A 22383-nucleotide genomic window follows, 5' to 3' on the forward strand; every position below is an offset into this window, starting at 1 on the left:
GTTGCGGACTGTGGAGCCCCAGCAGAGCTGAAACATGGGCTGATCACCTTCTCCACCAGGAACAACCTTACCACATATAAATCTGAGATCCAATACTCCTGCCAGCAGCCCTACTATAAGATGCTCCACAATATCACAGGTGAGCCCTCCATGCTAAACCAGCCCTCTCCCACCTCACACCATTTGGGTCTCAGGGTGGGACTGGGGACTGCAGCAGTCAGGCCACTGGCTGAAGTTTGAGAGAAACTGGGAGGAGAAACATTTGGGGCCATACCTCACCTCTCCCTGCCTCAGGCTGCCATCCCAGGGATTAAGCCGCATGGCATCCCAGCACCTTCACATGTACACCCAGAGCCCCTTGCAGAGAAGGAGCCCTCAGGGAGATGGTAAAGCCCATCAGTTCTGCGTCTGCCACAGACTGCTCCTAAGAAAATTCTTCCAATTCCTCTAAGTTTCTAAGTCCTTGCTTTTCACAAGGGCAACAGCAGTATAATTCACAGGGCTAATATAAGACTCAGATGAGATGGTGGACATAAGCATGGTTTATTAAAGAGTTTATGAAGTGGGGAAAGGAAGGAAGGTAAGTGTGCCACAGAGAACTGTGGGAGTCTGGTGCCTGAGAGGGAGGAAGTGCCTGCCAGGGGCTGGGCCAGCCCAGGGGAGGAAGCAGCCCCCAGGCAGGCAGAAGTCCAATTATGCAGACCTGCAGGCACCATGCTGAAGAGCATGCTGTTTGTTTTTGAGGGCAATGGGGAGCCACTGATGATTCTGAGCAGAAGGGAAGCATAGATTCCCATTTTGGAAAGATCCTTCAGGTTGCAGGGAGAACTGGCTTAAAGAGAATGGCATCAGAGAGACGATGTGGAAGGCTTGCAGCAGTCCATAGAAGAATTAAGAACCCAGATCTATATTCCATGTGCTACAAATCAACACTTTTCTCCCTCTTCTCCCACCTTTTTTCACTCTCCCAGGCATATATACCTGTTCTGCCCAAGGAGTCTGGATGAATGAAGTACTGGGGAGAAGCCAGCCCACCTGCCTGCCAGGTACCTGACCCTCCAGTCCTCTGCCTCCTGGTCTCCCACCCAAGGTTCTCTGGCTGTTGATGGGGTGGGGATGGGGAGCATGATGCTTTGATTCTTTGTTAAGAGATACCTCGAAGAGCCAAAAATAGAGAAGCCCAGCCTCTAGCCTTTGCAAACCAACCAGCCTCTACACTCAGCCTGTGCTATCACATCAAAAGCCTTCCTGTCTCCTGTCTCTGCAGTTCTGCTCCCTTCCCACCAGGCTTTCCCTCCAACAGTTTGTGTGTATGCCTGCTGTGCAGCAGGGAAATCAGGAAAGTGGGCACCTCATCCTCAAACACTCACTGTGCTGTAGGGGAGATGAGCAACTTAAGGCAACAAATAACTATAGGACAGAGTAAGCAGTTCTTCCAAAGAGCAACGTGTTCAAGTCTTACTGCTACAACCCCATGGTTCACCTACTGACCCTACTTTAAAATGAAAAAAGAATTCTGTGAATAGAAAGTGTCACTGTGAGTAGAGATTTGGGAGACATTTTGTGGATATTTGCTTTAGCATTCAAAGCATGGGTGATTTGTATTGCAATCATAGTACACACTTATATTCAAATCAACTTAACTAGAAAATTATAGCCTCAAATGCACACTGTAGGATGAAACAAATAATCCACACCAAAAAATTTAAGAGTCATGGCTTAATAATTTACACTTTTAATAAAAGCAAGAATAGTGGAATTGATTTAATTAATCAAACAGAATTCATTGAAAGATATAACCATTTAGGACAGCGCTGAGGAGCGATGTAGGTCCTGTCTGCACATTCAGCCGAACAGCAGGAGCTCTGCAGTGTAGTTCTATGTTGGGTGGCATTTGTATTTTACTGAATTAGAGTGTTGGGTAAACTAAGATAGTGTATTATCTGAATGGTGCATTTTAGTAACCCTCAATATCCCCTCAGTAAGCTTCTAGATGTTAGATTTAGATGTCAAAATGGAAAGACTATGGCGTTGTCTACCATTATCCTTAAGAACCAAAGAAAATGTTAGCATTCCATGTTGGCCCTCACAGTTGCTATGAGATCCTAGAGAAGGAGACATTTACTGTGTGTGATACTCTGGGAATGGAGGGGTGAGGACTGGTTAGGAAGACTTCACTTGGGAGGGCTTTATGAAGCCTAATAAAGAACTTGAAGGAGGTGGAGCAGAAGAAAGGTCAGCCCACTCAAACTCTGCTGATCCCCATCATCTCATTTAGGCTTAGCCCAGAGCACACCCTAGGGCATAGTTGGTGAACCCTCAGAGAAGATGGAATGGGTGAACTGAAAAACCTAACTCCCACTTAGGGAGTTAAGACAAGAAGAGTTAGGTACCATGTGGGCCAAAGGAAACAGCATTTCAGGTGGATTCCATCCTAGGCAGCCATGCTACAACCTCTGGAAGGGGAAGAGGTATTGAGCTGGGAGTCAGGGACTTGGGTCCTAGTCCATTTTCTTACTGTGATCTTTAGTGAGTAATCTCACCTCTCTGAGGCTAGGATCCCATACCTCAGAAGTGACAGAGCAGGACCAGGTGATCCATAACGTTCTATGACCCATAGTGGTCATTACCCTCTATATTTATACAAAGCGTCTTAGATACAGGGAGTCATGAAATTCTTTTAATACCTGGTATTGGAAAGAACTGTGGTTTACCATTGGACCATGCCAGAGATTTCTAAATTCTTTCTTCCTAAAACACCAAAATTGAACACAGAAGCAAGCTGGAATGGAGAAAGCCATTTTATCTAGCATCATAATATACACCTTCCAAGGAACCTTATTAACCATATTTGCCCTTCATTTTACATGTGAGAAAAACAGAAGCTCAGTGAGGTGTAATGATTTGTCAAAGATTATCTACAGAGTTAGGGGTAGAGCTGGAAGCTGAAGCCAAGACTTTTTTTTTTTTTTTTTAATCAACACAAGCAATGCTAAGCCATTCCGGACTCTGATTATGTTTAATGCCATCCTCATGGACCCAGAATTCTAGAATATCACATTTTGTTTTAAGGGCCCTTCTTAGTGCCTCCAGTGCTCAAGAGGCCAAATCTGGCTTCTTTCAAGAAGATTCCTTTGTTCCAGGAAAGACTGGATGGAGAATGGTAGCAGCCAAAAAGAATGGCCTCATTTCGATGAGCTCTCTCAAGGCCTGTTGCATCATTCAACCTCTTGAAAGGACAAAAGCATATCAAGAAGAAAAACAGACTTTAGTGGAGAAAATGCAGCAAGAGCTAGAAGAAATGGGCTCTACTTCTGGCTCTGTCACTAATGTCTTTGAGTATGTCACTTGCCTTCTCTGAACCTCGATTTCTGCATCTGTAAATTAGTGGTTCTCCAAGCTTCCCCAGCTCTGACAGTGGAGAAAAACACCTCTCAGCGCTGGCTTTGTTGTAAGCATGGACTCAGCCACAGGCCCGGCTTTAACCAGATGAGGGCCTTTCAGCACTAAATGAACTATTGTGCAGGGCCAGTTACAGATCACTTTGAGATGTCACTCCATAGTCTGTGGCTTGTAGCTGAGAGTCTGGCCTTCAACTCTGAAAGACCAGGCCCCAAAAAGTTAGCAAAGGCCAGCTCACATCTGGCCTGGTGTGAATGACAGAGTGCTTAAGAATCATGTAAGAAGCCTTTGGCATCAGGAAGAGCATCTGAAAAGCATTAGGTTGCTGAAAGCCTGACCTCTCAAAGTTGCCAAGAAAAGTCAAATGTTCCTTAGTCTTTAAAGGATCACTGAAAGTGTCTGGGACCAAAGATTATAGCCTGGCCACTTGCAACCAAAAGGAAGCCCACACTCACACCACGCTTACCTCCTAGGCCTAAGAACCTTGCTGGGAAGGCTCATGTAAGCTTGTTCTTAGCCAGCAGAGGAGTGGTACTGAAGACCCCCTGCTCATGGGCCAAAGGCATTTGGCTGCAGGAGGCTGGTGATGCATGTGCATGCTCGGGGTGCAACTCAGTGGAATGAAGCTTGATCAGACCTTTCTTCTTCCCCTGAAGGTACTACAGGGTTCCTGGGTGCAATGATGGGTGCCTCAGAGCTGGGCCTTTGCATCATTGCTTGTAGATTATGCCACCTTTTCCTAACCCTGGATGGCCTGGGCATGCACTCACAGCATTAGTCCTTTAGGCCAAAGAAGAAAAAGTTACAGAGTCCATGACCATGATTTGTATATGTAATGAGGAACTGTGAGATACAGGATAAGACATTGATCTTAGAATCTAGTTAAGCCCTCTTCTAATGCCCCTGTTAACTTCATAGCCACGTGACCTTGGGCTAATTATTTAACCTATGGAAAGTTTTACTCACCATAAAATGGAGGTGGTCAGGGGAAATGAAATAAAAATTGAGGGAATTTGGAATTTGAGAGATCCACAGAGATCATACTGACCAACTGTCTCATTTAGCAGATCAAAAATTTAAGTCCAAATTTACTTACCCAGAGTCATATGGGACCTAGGAGAGAAAAGCCAGGTCAAGGCCCCAGGTATCTCCCCCCCCCCCCCAACAGTCCAGTGTTTGCTGTGACATGTTAGATAGTCTTTTAGTTTCCTTCCATCTCCCAAAGCCCATGATCTATGGTTTTTCTAAGTATCCCCTGCATGAGCCAATTCTGGAATATGAGATCATCCAGGCCAAAGTGACCTTGACTGGAAATGATGCAGGATGATGACGGCCCATGCATGAAATGGTCTGGTCCATAGATGGCACTGGCTACAGAAGGGCCAGACCACACATAAGCCAACCAGAAAGACTTAGGTCAAAGGTAACACCTGTGTGGAAGTCTCCCGGGCTTCCATGGCATTGTGATGTAGGGTAGGGTCTCATGGTGGCATAATCTACAGTGGCTGATATGTGAATTTCTTTCAGTGGCTCTTTTCATGTGGCTGATCTGACCAGTCTCTGTCTCTTCTTCCCATTCCCTCCTCCTTAGTGTGCGGTCAGCCCTCCCGCTCTCTGCCAAACCTGGTCAAGAGAATCATCGGGGGCCGGAATGCTGAGCCTGGCCTCTTTCCATGGCAGGCCCTGATAGTGGTGGAGGACACCTCGAGGGTGCCAAATGACAAGTGGTTTGGGAGTGGGGCCCTGCTCTCTGAGTCCTGGATCCTCACAGCAGCCCACGTACTGCGCTCCCAGCGAAGAGACAACACAGTGACACCAGTCTCCAAGGAGCATGTCACCGTCTACCTGGGCCTGCATGATGTGCGGGACAAATCGGGGGCTGTCAACAGCTCAGCTGCACAAGTGGTGCTCCACCCCGACTTCAATATCCAGAACTACAACCATGACATAGCTCTGGTGCAGCTACGGGAGCCTGTGCCCCTCGGACCCCACGTCATGCCCATTTGCCTGCCAAGTCCTGAGCCTGAAGGCCCAGAGCCCCATATGCTGGGCTTGGTAGCTGGCTGGGGTATCTCCAATCCCAATGTGACAGTGGACGAGATCATCAGCAGTGGCACACGGACCTTGTCAGATGTCCTGCAGTATGTCAAGTTACCTGTGGTACCATATGCTGAATGTAAAACCAGTTACGAGTCCCGGTCGGGGAACTACAGCGTCACAGAGAACATGTTCTGTGCTGGCTACTACGAGGGCGGCAAGGACACGTGCCTCGGAGATAGCGGCGGGGCCTTTGTCATTCTGGATGACTTGAGCCAGCGCTGGGTGGCCCAAGGCCTGGTGTCCTGGGGGGGCCCTGAAGAATGTGGCAGCAAGCAGGTCTATGGGGTCTACACGAAGGTCTCCAACTATGTGGACTGGCTGTGGGAACAGATGGGCTCCCCACAAGGTCTGGGGGACCTCCAAGTGGAACGGTGAGCCGACTGACTTCCTCAGGGCCTACCTGCCCTCCCCTAGCCTGAGTGAGGCTATACACACACTTCCGATGGCACACTCCATGTTACTTACCAGACCAAATGGAATGGAACACACTGTTCCCATCCTCACTAGACAGCCCCTAGGGCTCTGAGAGGCAGCAGTGTGGTACAGGGAAAGGCTGCACGCAAGAGGCCTAAGTCCATGGCCCTGAGCAAGCCCCTTCCCCTCTATAGGCCTCACTCTCCCCTGCAGTACAATGAGGGGGCTAGACCTCTGGCCAATCCCAGAACTCCTCTCCAGGAGTGCTTGACCTTGGTGGCCTCCTACTCACTTATCAAACCTTTCCGTCCCACTGTTGGTGTGCCGTACATGGACCTGATTGTTAGACAATCTTTCCTTATGTTGAGCTGAAAGCTGAGTCCATATACTTTCCCAGATTGGCCCTTGGCACAGACAAGTCTAGTCCCTTCTTGGGGGAAAGTGCTTAGGCTTTAGGAGACAGGGATCAGACCCCCCAAAGCCTGGGATCTAGTTTCCTAGTGGAATGTCTTGGGATACTTTTGTCCCTTGGATTTCTCTCCCAAAAGCTTCTTGTAGTCCAAGCTTCATCCCTGTGTTCTCTAGTAAAGGAAATATCTCTATTAAAGGAAAAAGAGAAAGCTGGGAAGGTTTATGGTGACTAGGGGGAAGAGACTATCAGTGGGAGGTTCCTCATCCCTGATAAATTCCTATTGTCAATTCTGAACACATCATTTAGACTCATATGTCACTCTCCAATACCAGCTGACAACATGGGTGTCTACACCTGCCACTCCAGACAATAGGAAGCAAGCTTCCAACTTTGAAGTGCATCATCTGAAAAGACAACCTGAACCCCAGCCTCAGACACAGAGACTCAACTGGATCCTTGGAAAAAGAGAAGGCCCACACCATGCCCCACTGTGTTTCTAGGCAGGAAAATGGAAGAAGGAGTGGGTTCAAGACATTGGAAGTAACCTGACCCCACCAGGCTGCCCAGCATACTTGTAGTCTGAGCTCTTCAGAGAACCCACCTGGTATGGATGTTCAGAGTGACCCACTCCTCATGTTTCCAGAAGCGAGACAAGGGAAACAGAGACTTGCCCATGAAAGGCAATGAAAAGAGACACAGCCCAGAGTGCTGGGTTCTCGCCTCAGCTCTGCCCCGAGCTGGCTGTATAACCTTTCACAAATCACACTCCCTTTGTGTAGGCCTGTTTCCCCATCTCTAAAAAGAAGACATTAGATCTCCTTCAGGGTCCTTCTATCTCTAGCATTCAGTCTTCTGATTGCCAGCAGCCTCTCTCTAGCCCTCACAGGTTGATTGTGTTCCTCCTCCCCAGACCTTGCTCTTCTGGGGACTCTCCATCAGAGAAAGGCAGCCCCTGAGAGGGATTCCAAGAGAATGATTGAAAGGTGTCCATTTTTCGGTTCATGAAAGCACACTCCTTTGTCTATGAACAGTGCATGTAGAGGATACTGTATTTTGCATACTTTATATCATAAGCTTCACTACTCTGCAAGGCGCGTCTATGCTCTGTTTCTCTTGTCAGGGATCTAAAGTGGAAATAAACTCTCTGTGGATAGCCAATAGCCTTCATTCTGGGGTTTGATTGTTGTTGGTGTTTGTTTATTTTGACTTTTTTTTTAAAAAAAAGATTTTATTCATTCATGAGAGACACAGATAGGCAGAGACACAGACAGAGGAGAAGCAGGTTCCATGCAGGGAGCCCAATGTGGGACTCGATCCCGGGACTCCAGGACCATGCCCTGGGCTGAAGGCAGGTGCCAAACCGCTGAGCCACCCAGGGATCCCTATTTTGACTTTTTGAAGAGAAACTGGCCCCTTGTTAAGCTACTATCTCTCCCATTACAGAAAAGTCACAAATTTTGTCATCTGGGCATCATCCAAGAAAGGGTAATGAGGAATGGAGTCTATTATGGACATGTGTCCCCCCAGGCTACACGTGCCTTACTGAAGTGCCTGCCATTTCAGCCAAGTCCTTGACTTCAAAGAGCCCAAACAAGCATGCAAGGCAGGGTCCCATGCATTTAGGTCTGACACAGGAGAAAGCAGTGAAGTGTCATAAGAGGAGTAGAGGTTGTGGCACCGCAGGGGCTTAAAGGTGAGAGAGAGGCACAGGACTGAAGGGGATCTCAAGAGCTTTGCAGAGAGGCTGCAGAGAATGTACCAGGAGACAGGAGAGAAGCCAGGGTGGATGAAGATCAAGCAGGGAAGCGTGCATAAGTGGAGCAGGAGCAGTGGAGAATCAGGGCGAATGGAAAGAGTCTTGAAGGCCATACTATGTTCACGCTCTGTCCTGTAACCAGCGATTCTCTAATTGGGAGTATATCACAATCCCCTGGAATGCTCATTAGAAATGCAGATTCCTGGGTCTCATCTACAGGGAATTCTGAATGGGCAGACCTGAAGATGGGCAGCAGGATGTGAGAAGTGGGGGAAAGCTGCTGCAGGCACTTTGGAGAGAGATGATGAGAACCCACCAGACTTAGGGCTAAGGGGGAGTGGGCACAGGGGGAGTTTAAAACATCCAAGTAGTGCATTCAGCAGAGCTTGGTGTATAGACATCATATGAAAGGGTGCAGATGTGGGGAGGCGAGGGGAGCTGGTGGTGCACAGCTAACCTGTTAGTGAGGCCTCTCCATGGATGTGCTCGTGGTTTACCTTTGTTTGGGGTTCGTATTATCATTGAAACATGTTTTTTACACTATTGAAAACTAAAAGAATCCCAAATTATGCTTGACGTTTTATATGTAGCTGGTCTTGAGGATTAGCCTGTCTTATGTCTTGAGTTCTACTATGTTTTAGATTTTTCCTTTCTAGATATTAGGATTTTGTGTAAAGATGTATGGAGACACTGAGGTATCATGAGGCTACGTGGCTACATGGAAAGCACCCTATGACATGGGATGGAGGAAATATATTACTCTCTGCTTCTCCTGGTGATTTTTTACCAGCTTAGGGGCTGATTGAATATGGAGGTTGAAGGAAACAGAGGCAACAGGGATGCAATCTATGTGGGCATTCTCAGACATCTGGAATGTCAGAGGGGAGAGGGTCATGAGCAATCCAGGGGGAGATGTAAGGAAGGAATAAGCAAGAAAGGAATCGCTCAGAGGACAGGGAAGTTCAGAGACATGGATTTGAAATCAGGGTATACTAGAGGTGGCAGGGTGGCACAGGAGGAGACTGGTAGTATCTACCAAAAGTGTGCAGAAGAGAGGGCCAAGTACTGCTCAAGGGTATTCCAGCATGGCAGGCGTGGAGAGAAGAGAAACCCCAGGAAGGAGACCAAAAAGAAAGGTCAGAAACACAGGAAGAGAAGTGCTTCAGAAGCCAAGGAGGGAGCATCAGGAGGGCTTAAGTAGTCAAGAGTGCCAATGCCAGGACAATGTCCTCTGGCAGGACATTCCCCAGGGACAAGAATCCAGCCTCTACTGTCAACTCAGAGGATCCAGGAAGCAGGCCGCCTGCTGTGTTTAAAGTCTCCAGGTCTCCATCCCTCTCTTCTCCTCCTCCTCCTCTCCCTCCCCCTCCTTCTTTCTTCTTCCCTCCTCTTCTTCCCCCCTTCTGGTCCTCTTCTCTTTCTTCCCCCTCCTCCTCCCCCCTTCTTTTTTCTTCTCCCCTCCTCCCTCTCCTCCTCTCACTCTTTCTCCCACTTTCTCCCACTTTCTTCTCTCTCTTCCCTCTCTCCCTCCCTCTCTCCTTTCCCCACTTTGTCTCCAGACTTCTCCTAGGTTTTGTCTCTCTCCTGAAGCAGGAAACTATCCTTACATCCTCCTTTCTCTATGACTTAATATAAAAATCATGTGATTATATGCTTAGTTCTCTGGGTTTTGGCTCCTTGAAACATACAAATCTTTTACCACAATCCCTGACTCTTCAAAAAACAATGTGCACTTCCAACCTTGGTTTCTGCTTTGCTCTTTCAAAACTTAAAGTTGCATCCAACCTCACCTAAAACAATGGATACTCCAGCTTTAATAATAGGGAGCCAGAGGGCAAGGGGGAATTCCTGGAGATGAAGAATACATGAGAGAAAATTTCAAATAGTATCTTCCTACACATGTAACTATCACTGTTGATGTCCCACGTATGGGCCCAGAGCCATTCTACCTCTATCTATGATTGTGGATCTATTAAATATCCAAATAGCTACTTTATTTCCAAATGTGTCCAGAGCCGGCACTTCCTTCTTCCAAATCCACTTCCAAAGGAGAGGGAAGGATGTGGAGATTGAGTGTCAACTCCTCTTTCCAGAAGCTTGGCTATGGAAAGGAAGAGAGGGAGAGACTACAGAATGGATGAGAAGCCAGGAAAGTGGAAGCATGGTATTTAGGGTAAGAAGATTTGGCTATGTTTTAAAGGTGTAGGCAAAGGAGAGATTCAAGATACTGCAGAGGGGTGAGAATCCCCCAAGCCAGGTCCCCAGGAGTGTGAAACTGAGGAGATCCAGAGGCCAGAATTAATTCTGAAGAGAAAAAAGTTTACAGAGGGATGGAGAGATGATGCTTGAGGGAGTTCCAATCCAGTGGGCTCTGAGATTCTACTGAGAATGGGTACAGGACACTAGCAGGCAGTGGCCAAGGGCATGTAGAATGAAGCCACTAGGAGATGCTAAAGATGCATCCTTGCCCAACCCAGCAGCTTGGTGATAGCTACAAAGAAAGCAGGTGGCTACCTGGATCCAGCTTAGGGTATGAGTGCTCTGGGAAGTCACATAGGTAAGAGTTAGTGGTCCTGGCCAGGGTAGGAAAAGCTCAGAAGTCAGGAGGCCTAGAATTAGAGCCTCACCACTAACTCATAGGGTAACTTTTGGCAAGTTTATCCTTTCGTAGGGCCTCAGTTTCCTTAGCTGTACAATGAGAGGGATGAACTAGATGGTCTCCAAAGGCTGTTCAGCTGTAAGGTGCTGTGTGACAGTGGAAACAAGATGGAGCAGGAAGACACTTGTAGGGGTCTTCAACCCCTCAAGACCCTGAAAAAGGACTTCTCTGTGGGTAGAGCATGAAAAGTCTTTATTAGTCAGGACTTTTTCATTCGTGTGAAAGAAACCCAATACAAACAGCTTACGGGAGAGAGAGAGAGGATTATAGGATTGTAGGCTCACATAGCTGAAAAGCCCATATCACAAGGCTTCAGGATGGTTAGACCAAGGAGTTCAAATATCAGGATACAATCTCCCTCTTGCTTCACTCTTCATCATCGAGACCTACTTTTTTCCACTACTAGCATCATTCTCAGAAGACTCCCCATGAAGTGATCATTGACAGGTCTTGGCTTATTGTCACCAGTTTAGCAACCCCAACAGAGAAACACCTTCTCTTTTCTAATATGTTTGGCAAAACTCCCAAGGCAGACCTTCAGGGGCTGCTTGGGGTTACATTCCCATCTCTGAGCAATTGTTGTCCCCAGAGGATGAGGATTTAATTTATCAGGTCTCAGTCACTTTCCTACCTCTAGAATCAGAGGTAAGATCATTCCACCTCAGGACATAAGGACTAAGAATGGAGGAAGAGTGGATCCCAGAGAAAAACTGGGGTGCTGTTACTTAAAAGAGCAATGAATGCTGAGAAGAAATCAAAAATAACAGATGTCCCTAAGAGAGGGTACTGAGCTGGTAGATCTGGCAAAGAGCAAGACAAACCAGAGTGTGATCTGTCCCTCCGTCCTTTGACTGCAGTGTGTGGGGTCCCCAAGTTCTCCCGGAAGCTGATGGCCAGGATCTTCAATGGACGCCCAGCCCAGAAAGGAACCACCCCCTGGATTGCCATGCTGTCATACCCAAATGAGCAACCCTTCTGTGGGGGGTCCCTTCTAGGTAAGGAGATATGGAAAGGATGGGGAACCCAGGATTAGCGGGCAAGGTGAAAGCCAAAGAATATAACCATCTTCTTTGAGACTGACCAAGATTTCTTCATCCAGAATCACTCTCCACACTAGTAGTGAGACCTAGAAGGACAGTGTGGTAGGAAGATCCCTTACGTGGAGCTAGAAGACATGTGTTTCTGCTCTAGTTGCTCCTTCATCAACAAACATGTATGAAATCCTGGTCAGTCTCAGGCACTGGGAAGGACTAAGTTGAGGAATTAGACCCTGAAACACTGATCACAAGGCACTTATATGATGCTCAAAGTCAAGGTGTACCAGGGCTGTGGGACCAGAGAGAACCAGAAAACTCACCCTGGAGAAGTCAGGGAAGAGACACTTACAAAAGCCCTGAATACCATCTAAGGAATTTAAATCTATCCTGAAGGCTGCTGCAGGTCTATAAGGCTGTTCTCCCCAGGGGCAAAAACAGGTTCCAAAGAGAGTAAATCCTAAAGCCAGGATTTCAGTGAGGTGGCTATTGCAATTGTGGAGAGGGAAGGCCTTAACCTCAGAATAAGGACAGGGGACAAGGGATGGCAGTAAGGCAGATTCAAAAGCATTAGGAAATAAGATTGTCAGGATTTTGCAATGGAGAGAGTGTGGGTGGGAGTGGGAGCGAGGGTGGGAAAGAAACGGCTGATGGCTCTTCCTGCCTCAGTTTGGCCCTGATGATCAAAGAGCCATCCCAGTTCTGACATCATAGGAAAAAATAGCAACCTAGAGCCCTTGGACAGTTCTTGGTCTCATTTCATCACTGAGGAAGAAGGCCACATGCATCCACATCTGCCTGGGCAGCCCCCAGACTGCCAGCCTCACCTCTCACTGACTGCCCTCCCCAGCAGTGGAGTCAGGTGAGGACAGCCCCAAGCTAGATCAGTGCTTTTCAAACTTTAATGTGAATAGGGATTACTTGAGGGTCTTGTTAAAATCGTCAGATTTTTTTTTTTTGAGGAATTTTTTTAAAAGATTTATTTATTTATTTGTTTATTTATGTATGTATTTATTTATTTATTTATTTATTTATTCATGATAGACATAGAGAGAGAGAGGCAGAGACACAGGCAGAGGAAGAAGCAGGCTCCATGCAGGGAGCCCGATGTGGGATTCGATCCCAGGACTCCAGGATCACACCCTGGGCCAAAGGCAGGCACCAAACCACTGAGCCACCCAGGGATCCCAAAATCGTCAGATTTTACTACTGAATACAGATTCTATTTTGGTAAATCTGAGGTAGAGCCTGAGACTCTGCATTTCTAAAAAGTTCCCAAATGAGGCTGCTCCTGCTGGTCCAGGGACTACAAGTCCTGAAGGGTGGCAAGTAAGCCCAAGGTTTTCTCTGGACCCACCTTGGGCTGTCTGGAGCTCACCAAGCCCATAGGTTTAAGGGAGCCCTAAAACCCTGTTTAAGATGTTCAGTCTTGGCCTCTTGGTTAGAATAAGCAAATGAAATCACAGATTTAACTCCTCACCTTCAGATTAGGGTCATATGAGTGTCTGATGTAGGGCTCTGAAATGCAATGGAAAGGAATACTGTGCAGTAGTCTGAAGCAATGGGAGGCAGGACAGGGCAATGCACAGCAGTTCATATGTTTAATTCTGTTCTCAGGCTCTAGCTGGATCGTGACTGCAGCTCACTGCCTCCACCAGTCACTCGATTCAGAATACCCAGCCCTACATGACTCAGACCTGCTCAGACCTTCTGACCTCAAAGTCATCATGGGTGAGAGAGGGGCAGCCTGAAGTCAGTAGTGATTCTGGGCATGAGGTGTGTCCACTCACTCATTTATCAGGGAAGGACCCTTGGGATGAAGAATGAACCGGAGTTGAGGGGCCTGAGTCCAAGCCCAAGGCTATGATTTTCAGGTGGCAAGACTACGAGCAAGTCACTGAAGTCTAGGCCTCCGTTTCTATAATAGTAAAATAAAAGCCCAGTCTAGATAATTCTAAAAACACATCAGGCCTCTATGAATCCATGGTTTCAAGTAAGTCATCCCCAGACAATCCAAGCTTACCTTCTCTTTTATGAAATCTAGATCATCAGCTGATTCAGTTTGATTCAGCATGTACCTTTGGTTCGGCCTACTGACACTAGGCCAGGATCTAAGAACATACTATAATTAAGACCTAGTCCCTGCCCCCAAGGAACTTACAGCTTAATAAAGGAATAAAATATGATCACAGAGACCTCTAGTATTATCAAATAGGAAGCAGTAAGTTCTATAGGAGAGGAACAGATAAGGTGCCATTGGGAATTCACAAGAAAGAGACTTCTAACTGAAGAATCTGACTCAGGAATCAGAAAGGCTTCGTGGAGGAGGCAACACATGACCCAGGCACTGAAATGTGATGATATGGTTTGAACACATGGCAATGAGCATCAGAATGAGTATTATAAGGCAATGGGATCAGCTCAAGAAGAAAGACAGAGGTGGGAACCCATGGGAATACTTGGGGAAGGGCACATAGGGTGGGATGGTTAGGAAAACGGGAGCAAGGGGCAGCAAAGGGACAAGGCTGAAAACAGCCTGGATAGGACAAGGGGCAATAGGGAACAAGGGGTGATCTCACCTTCCGTGCCTGCATTATCCCCACGCCTCATATGCCTTCTCTTACCCAGGCAAGCATTGGAGGCGCCGGTCAGATGAGAATGAACAGCATCTCAGGGTCAAACGCATCTTCCTCCATCCTCTGTATGACCCCAACACATTTGAGAATGACGTGGCTCTGGTGGAGCTGTTGGAGAGCCCGGTGCTGAATGACTTTGTGATGCCCATCTGTCTGCCTGATGAGCCCCCAGAGGAAGGTACTCTGCCCCAACCGCCCTCATCCCACGTCTGCAGAGCAGCAGGTGCCTCCACAGGGACTTCTCCAGCACTGGTGAGGCTCTGGTGCCAACCTGAGCCAGCTGACAGTATCTGCGTGATCCCGCAGCTGCCTCCCCTCAAAGAGCTAGGTCAGAACTGGTTAAGGGCAGTGCACAGTAGAGACGAGGCTTGGTCAGTGCTGTCAATACTGAATGAGTCAGGGTCCAGATGAGAAAACAGAGACCAGACTAGTTATTGCAAGAGAGAGAATTTAATACAGGGCATTGGAGGACTAGGGCGATAAAGGGGATGTTAACATAATGCATAGCACCCGCAGGAAAGAACCACCTCTCCTGGAGCTAGGGGGACACAGAGGAAGAGGGTGGAGTCACAGAATCTAGAAATTAGAAAAGGGACTCAGAAACCTGCAGAGGGGCCCCGTGCTAATATGCTGGGGGAATAGCTGGGACTCGGCCCCAGGGCTACGGCAATGCCAAAAGGAACAGCAAACCTTCCTGGAAACGCCTCCTATTTTGGGGACCCCCCCTCCCTGATGAAGCAGAACTGCTACTGCAGAGTCTCGTCTGCAGCATCACAAAGCAGAGCAAAAGAGTAAGTTTGGAGATGAGGGACAATAGCTAAATCACCAGCACAGGTTCAAAACCCCATGAACTGCCACTTCCCAATTGGGTGATGTGGAGGCAGTGTTCAAACCTCAAGTCCTTTACCTGTACACTGAGGATAACACCCCATAGGGTGGCTGTGATATTTAAGTAAAATAATACACTCAAATATATCAGCTTCCTTTTCATCTTGTTCTAAATTCAGTGGTGCTGTGTTGGAGCTAACCTTCTTGTGTTCAAACAAGTTACAAAAAATGGGTCAATAGAACCAAGCCAATAAGAAAGGCAAAGGTATTGTTCTAATGTATCAGGTGCTATGTGCCCACCATATGCCAGTTGTTGCTCTACTTTCATTAATTTATTTACTATGTATAAAAGCCTTGTGAAAAACGATACTGTAGTCCCATTTTCCAGATGAGAAAACTGAGGCCTAGCAACATGAAGCGACTTACCCAAGATACAACTTGGAAGAAGCATAGCTGGGGCTAGAAGCCAGGTTTACCTACTTTGACATTCAATGCTGTTTTCAATAGCCAGACTCTTTTTCAAATGAAGAAATGATTGCTCCATCAGTGCTCAACCCAATTCCACATTTGTCCCAACAGCTGCCAACTTCACAGACTTCTAGGATATCTACAAGGATATCTTCTTTAGCAGGAAGAAGGTTTTAGAGAATATCAAATCCAGCCTCTTCTTTTCTGTTTTATGGACAGGGAAGCAGAGGCTCAGCAGAGGAGGGAGGAGTGGGGCCTCACCCAAGCAGCACAGCACATTGTGAACTAAGCTGAACCTTTACATTTTTCACAATTACTGACTGAGCACCTCCTATGTGCCAGCACTACCAGTAGGCGCGGGGATACAGCAGGGGTGAGATAGCTGAGACTCCTCCCTTCGTGGAGCCTAGGTTCTGTGCTGGAGGGGGGTGCGAGGTAATGGACAACAAATCAACCTAGAAACAAAAGTCCAAACCTCTGTTGCAGGTAAGGTCCAGCCCAGCGGTCCTCCTCCCACCATGCTGCCTTTCTCTCAGTGAAGGGGGGTGAGATTTCGTCCTCCCTTCACAGGCAGAGAGTGATGGAGCAAGATGCAACCCCCTGAAAACCCCACAGACGGCCACTCTTCTCTCACTGTGTCTTCTTTCCTCCAGGGGCCATTGTCATCGTCAGTGGCTGGGGGAAGCAGTTCTTGCAAAGGTTCCCAGAGACCCTGATGGAGGTGAAGTTCAATTTATGTCCTATAGAGAGTGATGTGTCTGCCCTGCATCGACCCTCTTGCTCCATGTTGCTTCTCAGGGATTCAGAGTCTTGGGCATGAGGGGTGGGTGAAAGAGAGACACCAGGGGTCCCAACTCACCTCCAAAGATCACTGGGACTTTGAATCCCAACAAGCTTGGTCTGCTCAACGTGGGGCTCTATCTCTAAACATTGTTCAATGTTTCTATAGTATATTAAAGGCTCAGGTGATGGAAATTCTTCCAAAAAACAGCAGGCTTGGCTGCCCCAGAAGGTGATCCATCTGTATACCATAAGGATTCACATACTGGAGTAACCAAGAATGAGCTAAAGAATGGCCTCCTGAGAGCTACAGTTCTCGCAGTAACGAACTTGATGGTTGCATTTACAAGTTCACATTTACATCATTTCATAAAGGAATACTGCACTAGAAGTAAGGAGCCGTGGCTCCAAGTACTGGCTCCTACAAACTTGCTGGGTGATCTTAAGTCCTTTGTCTCTCTAAAGCCTTGTATAGTATCTCAAGCTGCAAAGTTAGGGGTGATGCTAGCTAGGTGTCCCCCAAGAGCTGCCTGGCTCTGACATGACTGGGGTTGGTAACTGTCACAGCTAATTTCTGCATCCTTCAACATGTTATTTTCACATACTTTAAGATTTGGGATTTGTGACAACCATTCACCCCTCCCTTCATTAGCTCCCAGGTATTTACTTGGTGCCTCCCATGTACCAGACCTTGTGCTAGCCGCTAGGTATCTAGGTATGCTGGGAGAGGGGGTGACACATTGGGTCCCCGGCCTCCTTGTGCTGATAGTCAAGTGAGAAGGACAAAAGGAGTCAGCAACATGATAAATGTGATGAGGAAGAAGTGCGGGAAGCTCCAAAATATATAACAGGAAATCCAACCTCGTCTTCGGGTCCAGAAGGACTCCCCAAAGGAAATGACACTTGATCAGTTCCTGAACGATAAACAGAGGTGAAGCCGGCACTTGGTGGTTTGCTGAGGATATGTGCTCATGACCACCCTGCCCTGACTCTCTCCTCCCACCTATCTGGGAAGGCCGTGGCCCAGGAGGGACCTAAAGGGTGAGGTTCAACAGAAGCTGAACTTTTGGGGCATGTGATTCATTCAGTTCTTGGTTTGGGTAAATGAGACTCATGTGTTTCCCCATTTTGTTCCAGACTTCTACTCTGACATTTACCCCCAGGGCCCAAGAGCAATAATAATCACAATGTCTTTATATATAAAAAATATATTTTTTTTCCCTGAGTATTGACTATATTCCAAGCTATGTAAGTAGAAGTGTCTAAAAGCTCATACTATAGTGAGGGAGAAAGTAAGTAAATGTGTGCCGTAAGGTGAGCAGAGTAACCCCTACGGTACTTAACGTGTCTACAGCGCTTGTAGTTTACAAAGCATCTCTCAGTCATCTCCTCTGTACCAGTGCATGTGTTTAGTATGTCAAATATTGTGACTTCCATTCTTCAGATGAGGAAGCAGTCTCAGAGGTCTGAAAGGCAGTAATTACACTAAGTGCCACAGGTCCCGCAGCCCGCATTTGTAGGAACGTGGGGAAAGAAGCCTGACCATAGGTTTTGTATACATTTCCACATTTGAAATCATGAATGTGCTTGGCAAATACTACCTCCATTCTACAAATGAGAACACTGAGGCCCAGAGAAGGCAAAAAACCTGCTCAAGGTCACACCGCAAGTTCATAACTGAGACTGTAGCCCACTATGGATCTCCTGCCTCTTTAGTGTTTCTTCACCTGCACCATAGGGTACTTTCTGAGACCAGGTCTAAGGAGCCAGTTCTAGGGGTGTCAGAGCAGAGAGACTCCTCTGCCAGGGTGGAGATAAATGGTAACCTTATGTTCCAGATCGAAATCCCAATTGTGGACCACCACACCTGCCAAGAGGCCTATGCCCCTCTGAGGAAGAAAGTGACCAGGGACATGATCTGTGCTGGAGAGAAGGAAGGTAAGTCAAGAAGGAAGGCCCCTGGGTGGCTCAATGGCTGAGCATCTGCCTTTGGCTCAGGGCATGATCCCGGGGTCCTAGGATCGAGTCCCACATCACGCTCCATGCAGGGAGCCTGCTTCTCCCTCTGCCTGTGTCTCCCCCCACCCCCACCCCGCCCTCTGTCTCTCATGGATAAATAAGTAAATAAAAATTTTTTAAAAAGAGAGAGAAAGGCGTACAACAGGGCACCACCAGCAAGCAATGGAAGGGCTGGAGACCCTCCTGGAGGGCTGAATGAAGGAGGAGTCAGAGGAGAGGAAGGAGGAAGGTCAGAGAGGAAGGATTCCACCGGGAATTCCCCTGCATCAGAGAAAGGAGCGCTAAGGAATTCCCATCATTCCCCTCTCCAAGCCCGAGTTTTTCCCTCTGAAAGAAAAGTCCCGAACCTGCCCGCACTTTCTGAAATTGCTGAGCTCTGAGGAGGCTGGACCGAACCACTCTCAGCCCAGGTTTGGGACACATGGTCCATTGCTCCCCCTCGCGTCCGATTCTCTGAACTACAAGTCAGGTGTAGGGAAAAGGAGGTTCTTTTGGATTTGGGGCTAAGAAAGGGGACAATTTAACCCGCATCTCCTCTTCGTCTAGGGGGTAAGGACGCCTGTGCTGGTGACTCTGGAGGCCCCATGGTGACCCTGGATAAGGAGAGAGGCCAATGGTACCTGGTGGGCACAGTGTCCTGGGGCGAGGACTGTGGAAAGAAGGACCGCTATGGGGTATACTCCTACATCTACCACAATAAGGACTGGATCCAGAGGGTCACCAGGATGAGGAACTGAATTCAATTCCCCACCCCTCACACCATCATCCATGGTCAATCAGCAGCACAGGATAATCTCTGATGCAGGACGTCCCTCACCCTGACCCACTTCATTTAGCCCATCTTCACTGGCCAATAAAGGGGGCATCTCAGCCCACCCAGCAGTTGAGTGATCAGCACGTAAGGCTGAATCCAGGCCCAGTCACTTACTAGCTTTGCATCACTGGGCAAGTGACTTTACCTCTGAACCCCTTTCTTCCTCCATATTATGGAAATGGCATATCTTACCTACCTCGTAAACGTCTGATGAGGATCAAATTAATTAATATATACGTGGTACTTACCACAGTACAGACATAACCTAATGCTCAATAAACATGACTTAACAAAGAGTCATTGTGTTTACAAGGCAGACGAAGTTCTTACAAATTCCACTGGGTCTTAGGGCTGATCAGTATGCACCCTTCCCCTCAACCTTGACCATCTCCTTCATCTGCCTGCAAATATCCTATGCTTCTTTGCTATCGTGCACTTTTTTTTTCCTGTCCCAATCCCCGTTCTCATAAAAAAGCAGAGACAAAATTCTTTGTCCTAGAGCATGTGCCATAGCAACATGCTTATGAATGTGAACTGGACACCAAACTGTGAGAGTGCCTGAGAGAAGCAGGATGAGAATGAGGGAGGGACCAGGAACAGTGGCTAGGAAGTCAGATGCCAGTTTCTAGAACTAGCTCTTCAGCTCCCATGTGACTCTATGCAAGACAGTCTAGAATCCAACGAAGATATTTTGTCCTGATGAGATGAGTAAAGTATAAGTAACCAAAAGACAAAAATTACCTTAAGGTTCGAGAGGGCTTTGCTGCAGACCCAATACTGCATCTGCTGCAATGCTCACCCCACCCCCACTCTGTCCACTAGGCCCTGGTTCCCAAGAGTTTAGCCCAGCAAAGTGTTAGTCAAGGCAACTTCCCTCATTCCTAGGCAGAGCATCTGCTCCTTCCCTTTCTGGGAACCTGGGAACCAGGCGCCTGCACTCTCCTCCTTATGTCCACAGCTGACTCCACTGATTCTTCACTTCTGTCCCTCACCCTTAATGCCACAGCCCTGCAGGGTCATAAGCATTTCCCAGGCAGAGTGTCTCTTCCCTCCTAGAGCCACCTCCTCTCTCAGGAAGCTTCCAGAGACCTCATCCCTTCCAGAGTTCTAAGATTTAGACCCTTCAAGAAATCAGAAGCCCCAAGTTCCTGTCCTCTGTTCTGTCAAAATCAGTCTTCATGGGACAGTTCAGTCCTTTACCTGCACTACAGCTAGGGGAATCATTCAGGATCTCTTGCTGGAAGAAGAGGGGTGAGGGGTGAGAACTCATGGACTAAGCCCTAGTCTGAATGCTGAGGGGTGAGAACTCATGGACTAAGGCATCGTCTAAATGCTCAGGGATAGCTATTGACATCCTGCTTCTGGTTCCATGAGCAAGACATCGAATCTCTTGGTGCCCTACAGTCTGTGGTGTAGAGCAAAGATGATAGTAGGTACCCAACTTCACCAGATATATGTCAAGCAAGCTGGAGCTCTATCTCAGACACCAAAGAATTGCAATGCAAAATTTTGGGGTTGCTCTAAGACATTCCAAAACCCCATTCCACAGCACTGCCTAGGTGCTCCCGTGTGATAGGCTGGGCTGACTACTACGGAGAATACCAAGATGAGGGAAGCATGGTTCATGCCCTCCAGGATCTCCTACAGGAAGAGCTGACACATATGCAAGTGACTACCATGAACAGAATGAACTCTGCTAAGTGCTATCCTTGGGAGCAACATGGAGCCAAAAGAATGGCCACTCTGGTGTGGAAACATTGGAATAGGGGTCATCGGGAAGATGTCCCAGGGGAGATGATGTTGGTGCTAACCATTGAGAAGGTGGGCATTTCCACAGGTAAGACAGGTGGAAGGAGGACAAGAGTAAATGTCCACTCAGGTTTTCCTCAGATTACACTAGTTTCTCTCACAAAAATGACATGTTTACTAGACCACTATTCTGATTTTGGGATCAGAACCAACATCTGAAAATCAGACAACTACAGGACTTCAATTTGTGTAAAAATCCTGACTTCCGGTTGCACCCAATTCATCTTTTTTTTTTATTGGAGTTCAATTTGCCAACATATAGCATAACACCCAGTGCTCATCTACAATTTTATCCTTATTCTGAGGAAATGGCTAAATGCATTGTGGAACTTCAGCTCACCCTTGTCAGCAAGCATTTATTAGATATATCAGCCCTTGCAGTTCTGCAAAGGTTCAAGAAACCCAAATTTCTCAAAGTCATAGAATCACAGAGGCTTGGAGTGTCTATTAGGACCGTCTTATCTAGAGGCGGGAAACTCATTACCTCCAAATGCAGCTCATCCCAACTTCAAAATGTGCTGCCTCCTAGATCGCCTATTCTATGCAATAAAAATCCACCTGCCTGGAATATAGTTTGTATATCTAAAGCTGTGATTCCATAACATGAATGTTGTTATTAGCAATAATGATCATGCCAATTTCATTAGCAACAGAAGCTATTGTTCTTGTGAGTAACTACACATTTGTTCTAATAAACATCTGCATTGAGCCAAAGCATTCTGTTTGGCTTGTATGTTTTTCATGCACTGATGATTCTGGTAAGTTGTGTTTTCATTTATCAACATTTCTCTGAGTCTGATTAGTATCACTGTACCATGAAGAGAGATGGGGGGAAGATTGGATTGTCAATACAATAGCATGACTTAGGTTTTTCGGATCAGTTCCAATTAAACACCTTGTCCTATTGTTCCTATCAATTACCAAAATATCCCAGGATGCCAATCTTTCAGCACCCAAGTTACATTTCTTTTTTTAAGAATTTACTTATTTATTCATGAGAGACACAAAGAAAGAGGCAGAGACATACGCAGAGGGAGAAGCTCCCCATGGGGAGCCTGATGTGGAACTTGATCCTAGGACGCTGGGATCATGACCTGAGCCAAAGGCAGGGGTTCAACCCCTGAGCCACCCAGGAACCCCCCAAGTCACATTCCTTGATTGTCATCTATACCCAGAATAGAAAAAAAAAAAAAGTATTTTTGGATCATGTGTTCAATTGTTTGGTTCAGAAAATATGGCACCGTGTCTATGA

At 47.2% G+C, this 22383-nt stretch overlaps 1 protein-coding gene across 3 annotated transcripts in view; it reads left to right on the forward strand.

Annotated features, from left to right (window-relative positions):
- Window positions 1-21822, forward strand: part of MASP1 (MBL associated serine protease 1) — a 61169-nt gene extending 39347 nt beyond the window's left edge. The window contains exons 8-15 of one of the 3 annotated variants that reach the window (XM_041731872.1): window positions 2-139; window positions 972-1046; window positions 11601-11738; window positions 13395-13508; window positions 14406-14591; window positions 16363-16430; window positions 18328-18427; window positions 19055-21822. In XM_041731872.1, the coding sequence (XP_041587806.1) occupies window positions 2-139; window positions 972-1046; window positions 11601-11738; window positions 13395-13508; window positions 14406-14591; window positions 16363-16430; window positions 18328-18427; window positions 19055-19245 (1010 nt within the window). In that variant the 3' untranslated portion in view covers window positions 19246-21822. Of the gene's footprint in view, window position 1; window positions 140-971; window positions 1047-4993; window positions 7489-11600; window positions 11739-13394; window positions 13509-14405; window positions 14592-16362; window positions 16431-18327; window positions 18428-19054 lie in introns of those variants that run through there. The other 2 variants (XM_041731871.1, XM_041731870.1) reach the window with 2 other exon arrangements.
- The last annotated feature ends 561 nt before the right edge of the window (window positions 21823-22383 follow it).

The sequence above is a fragment of the Vulpes lagopus genome, chromosome 17 (assembly GCF_018345385.1).
Source record: "Vulpes lagopus strain Blue_001 chromosome 17, ASM1834538v1, whole genome shotgun sequence".
Classification (NCBI taxonomy): Eukaryota; Metazoa; Chordata; class Mammalia; order Carnivora; family Canidae; genus Vulpes; species Vulpes lagopus.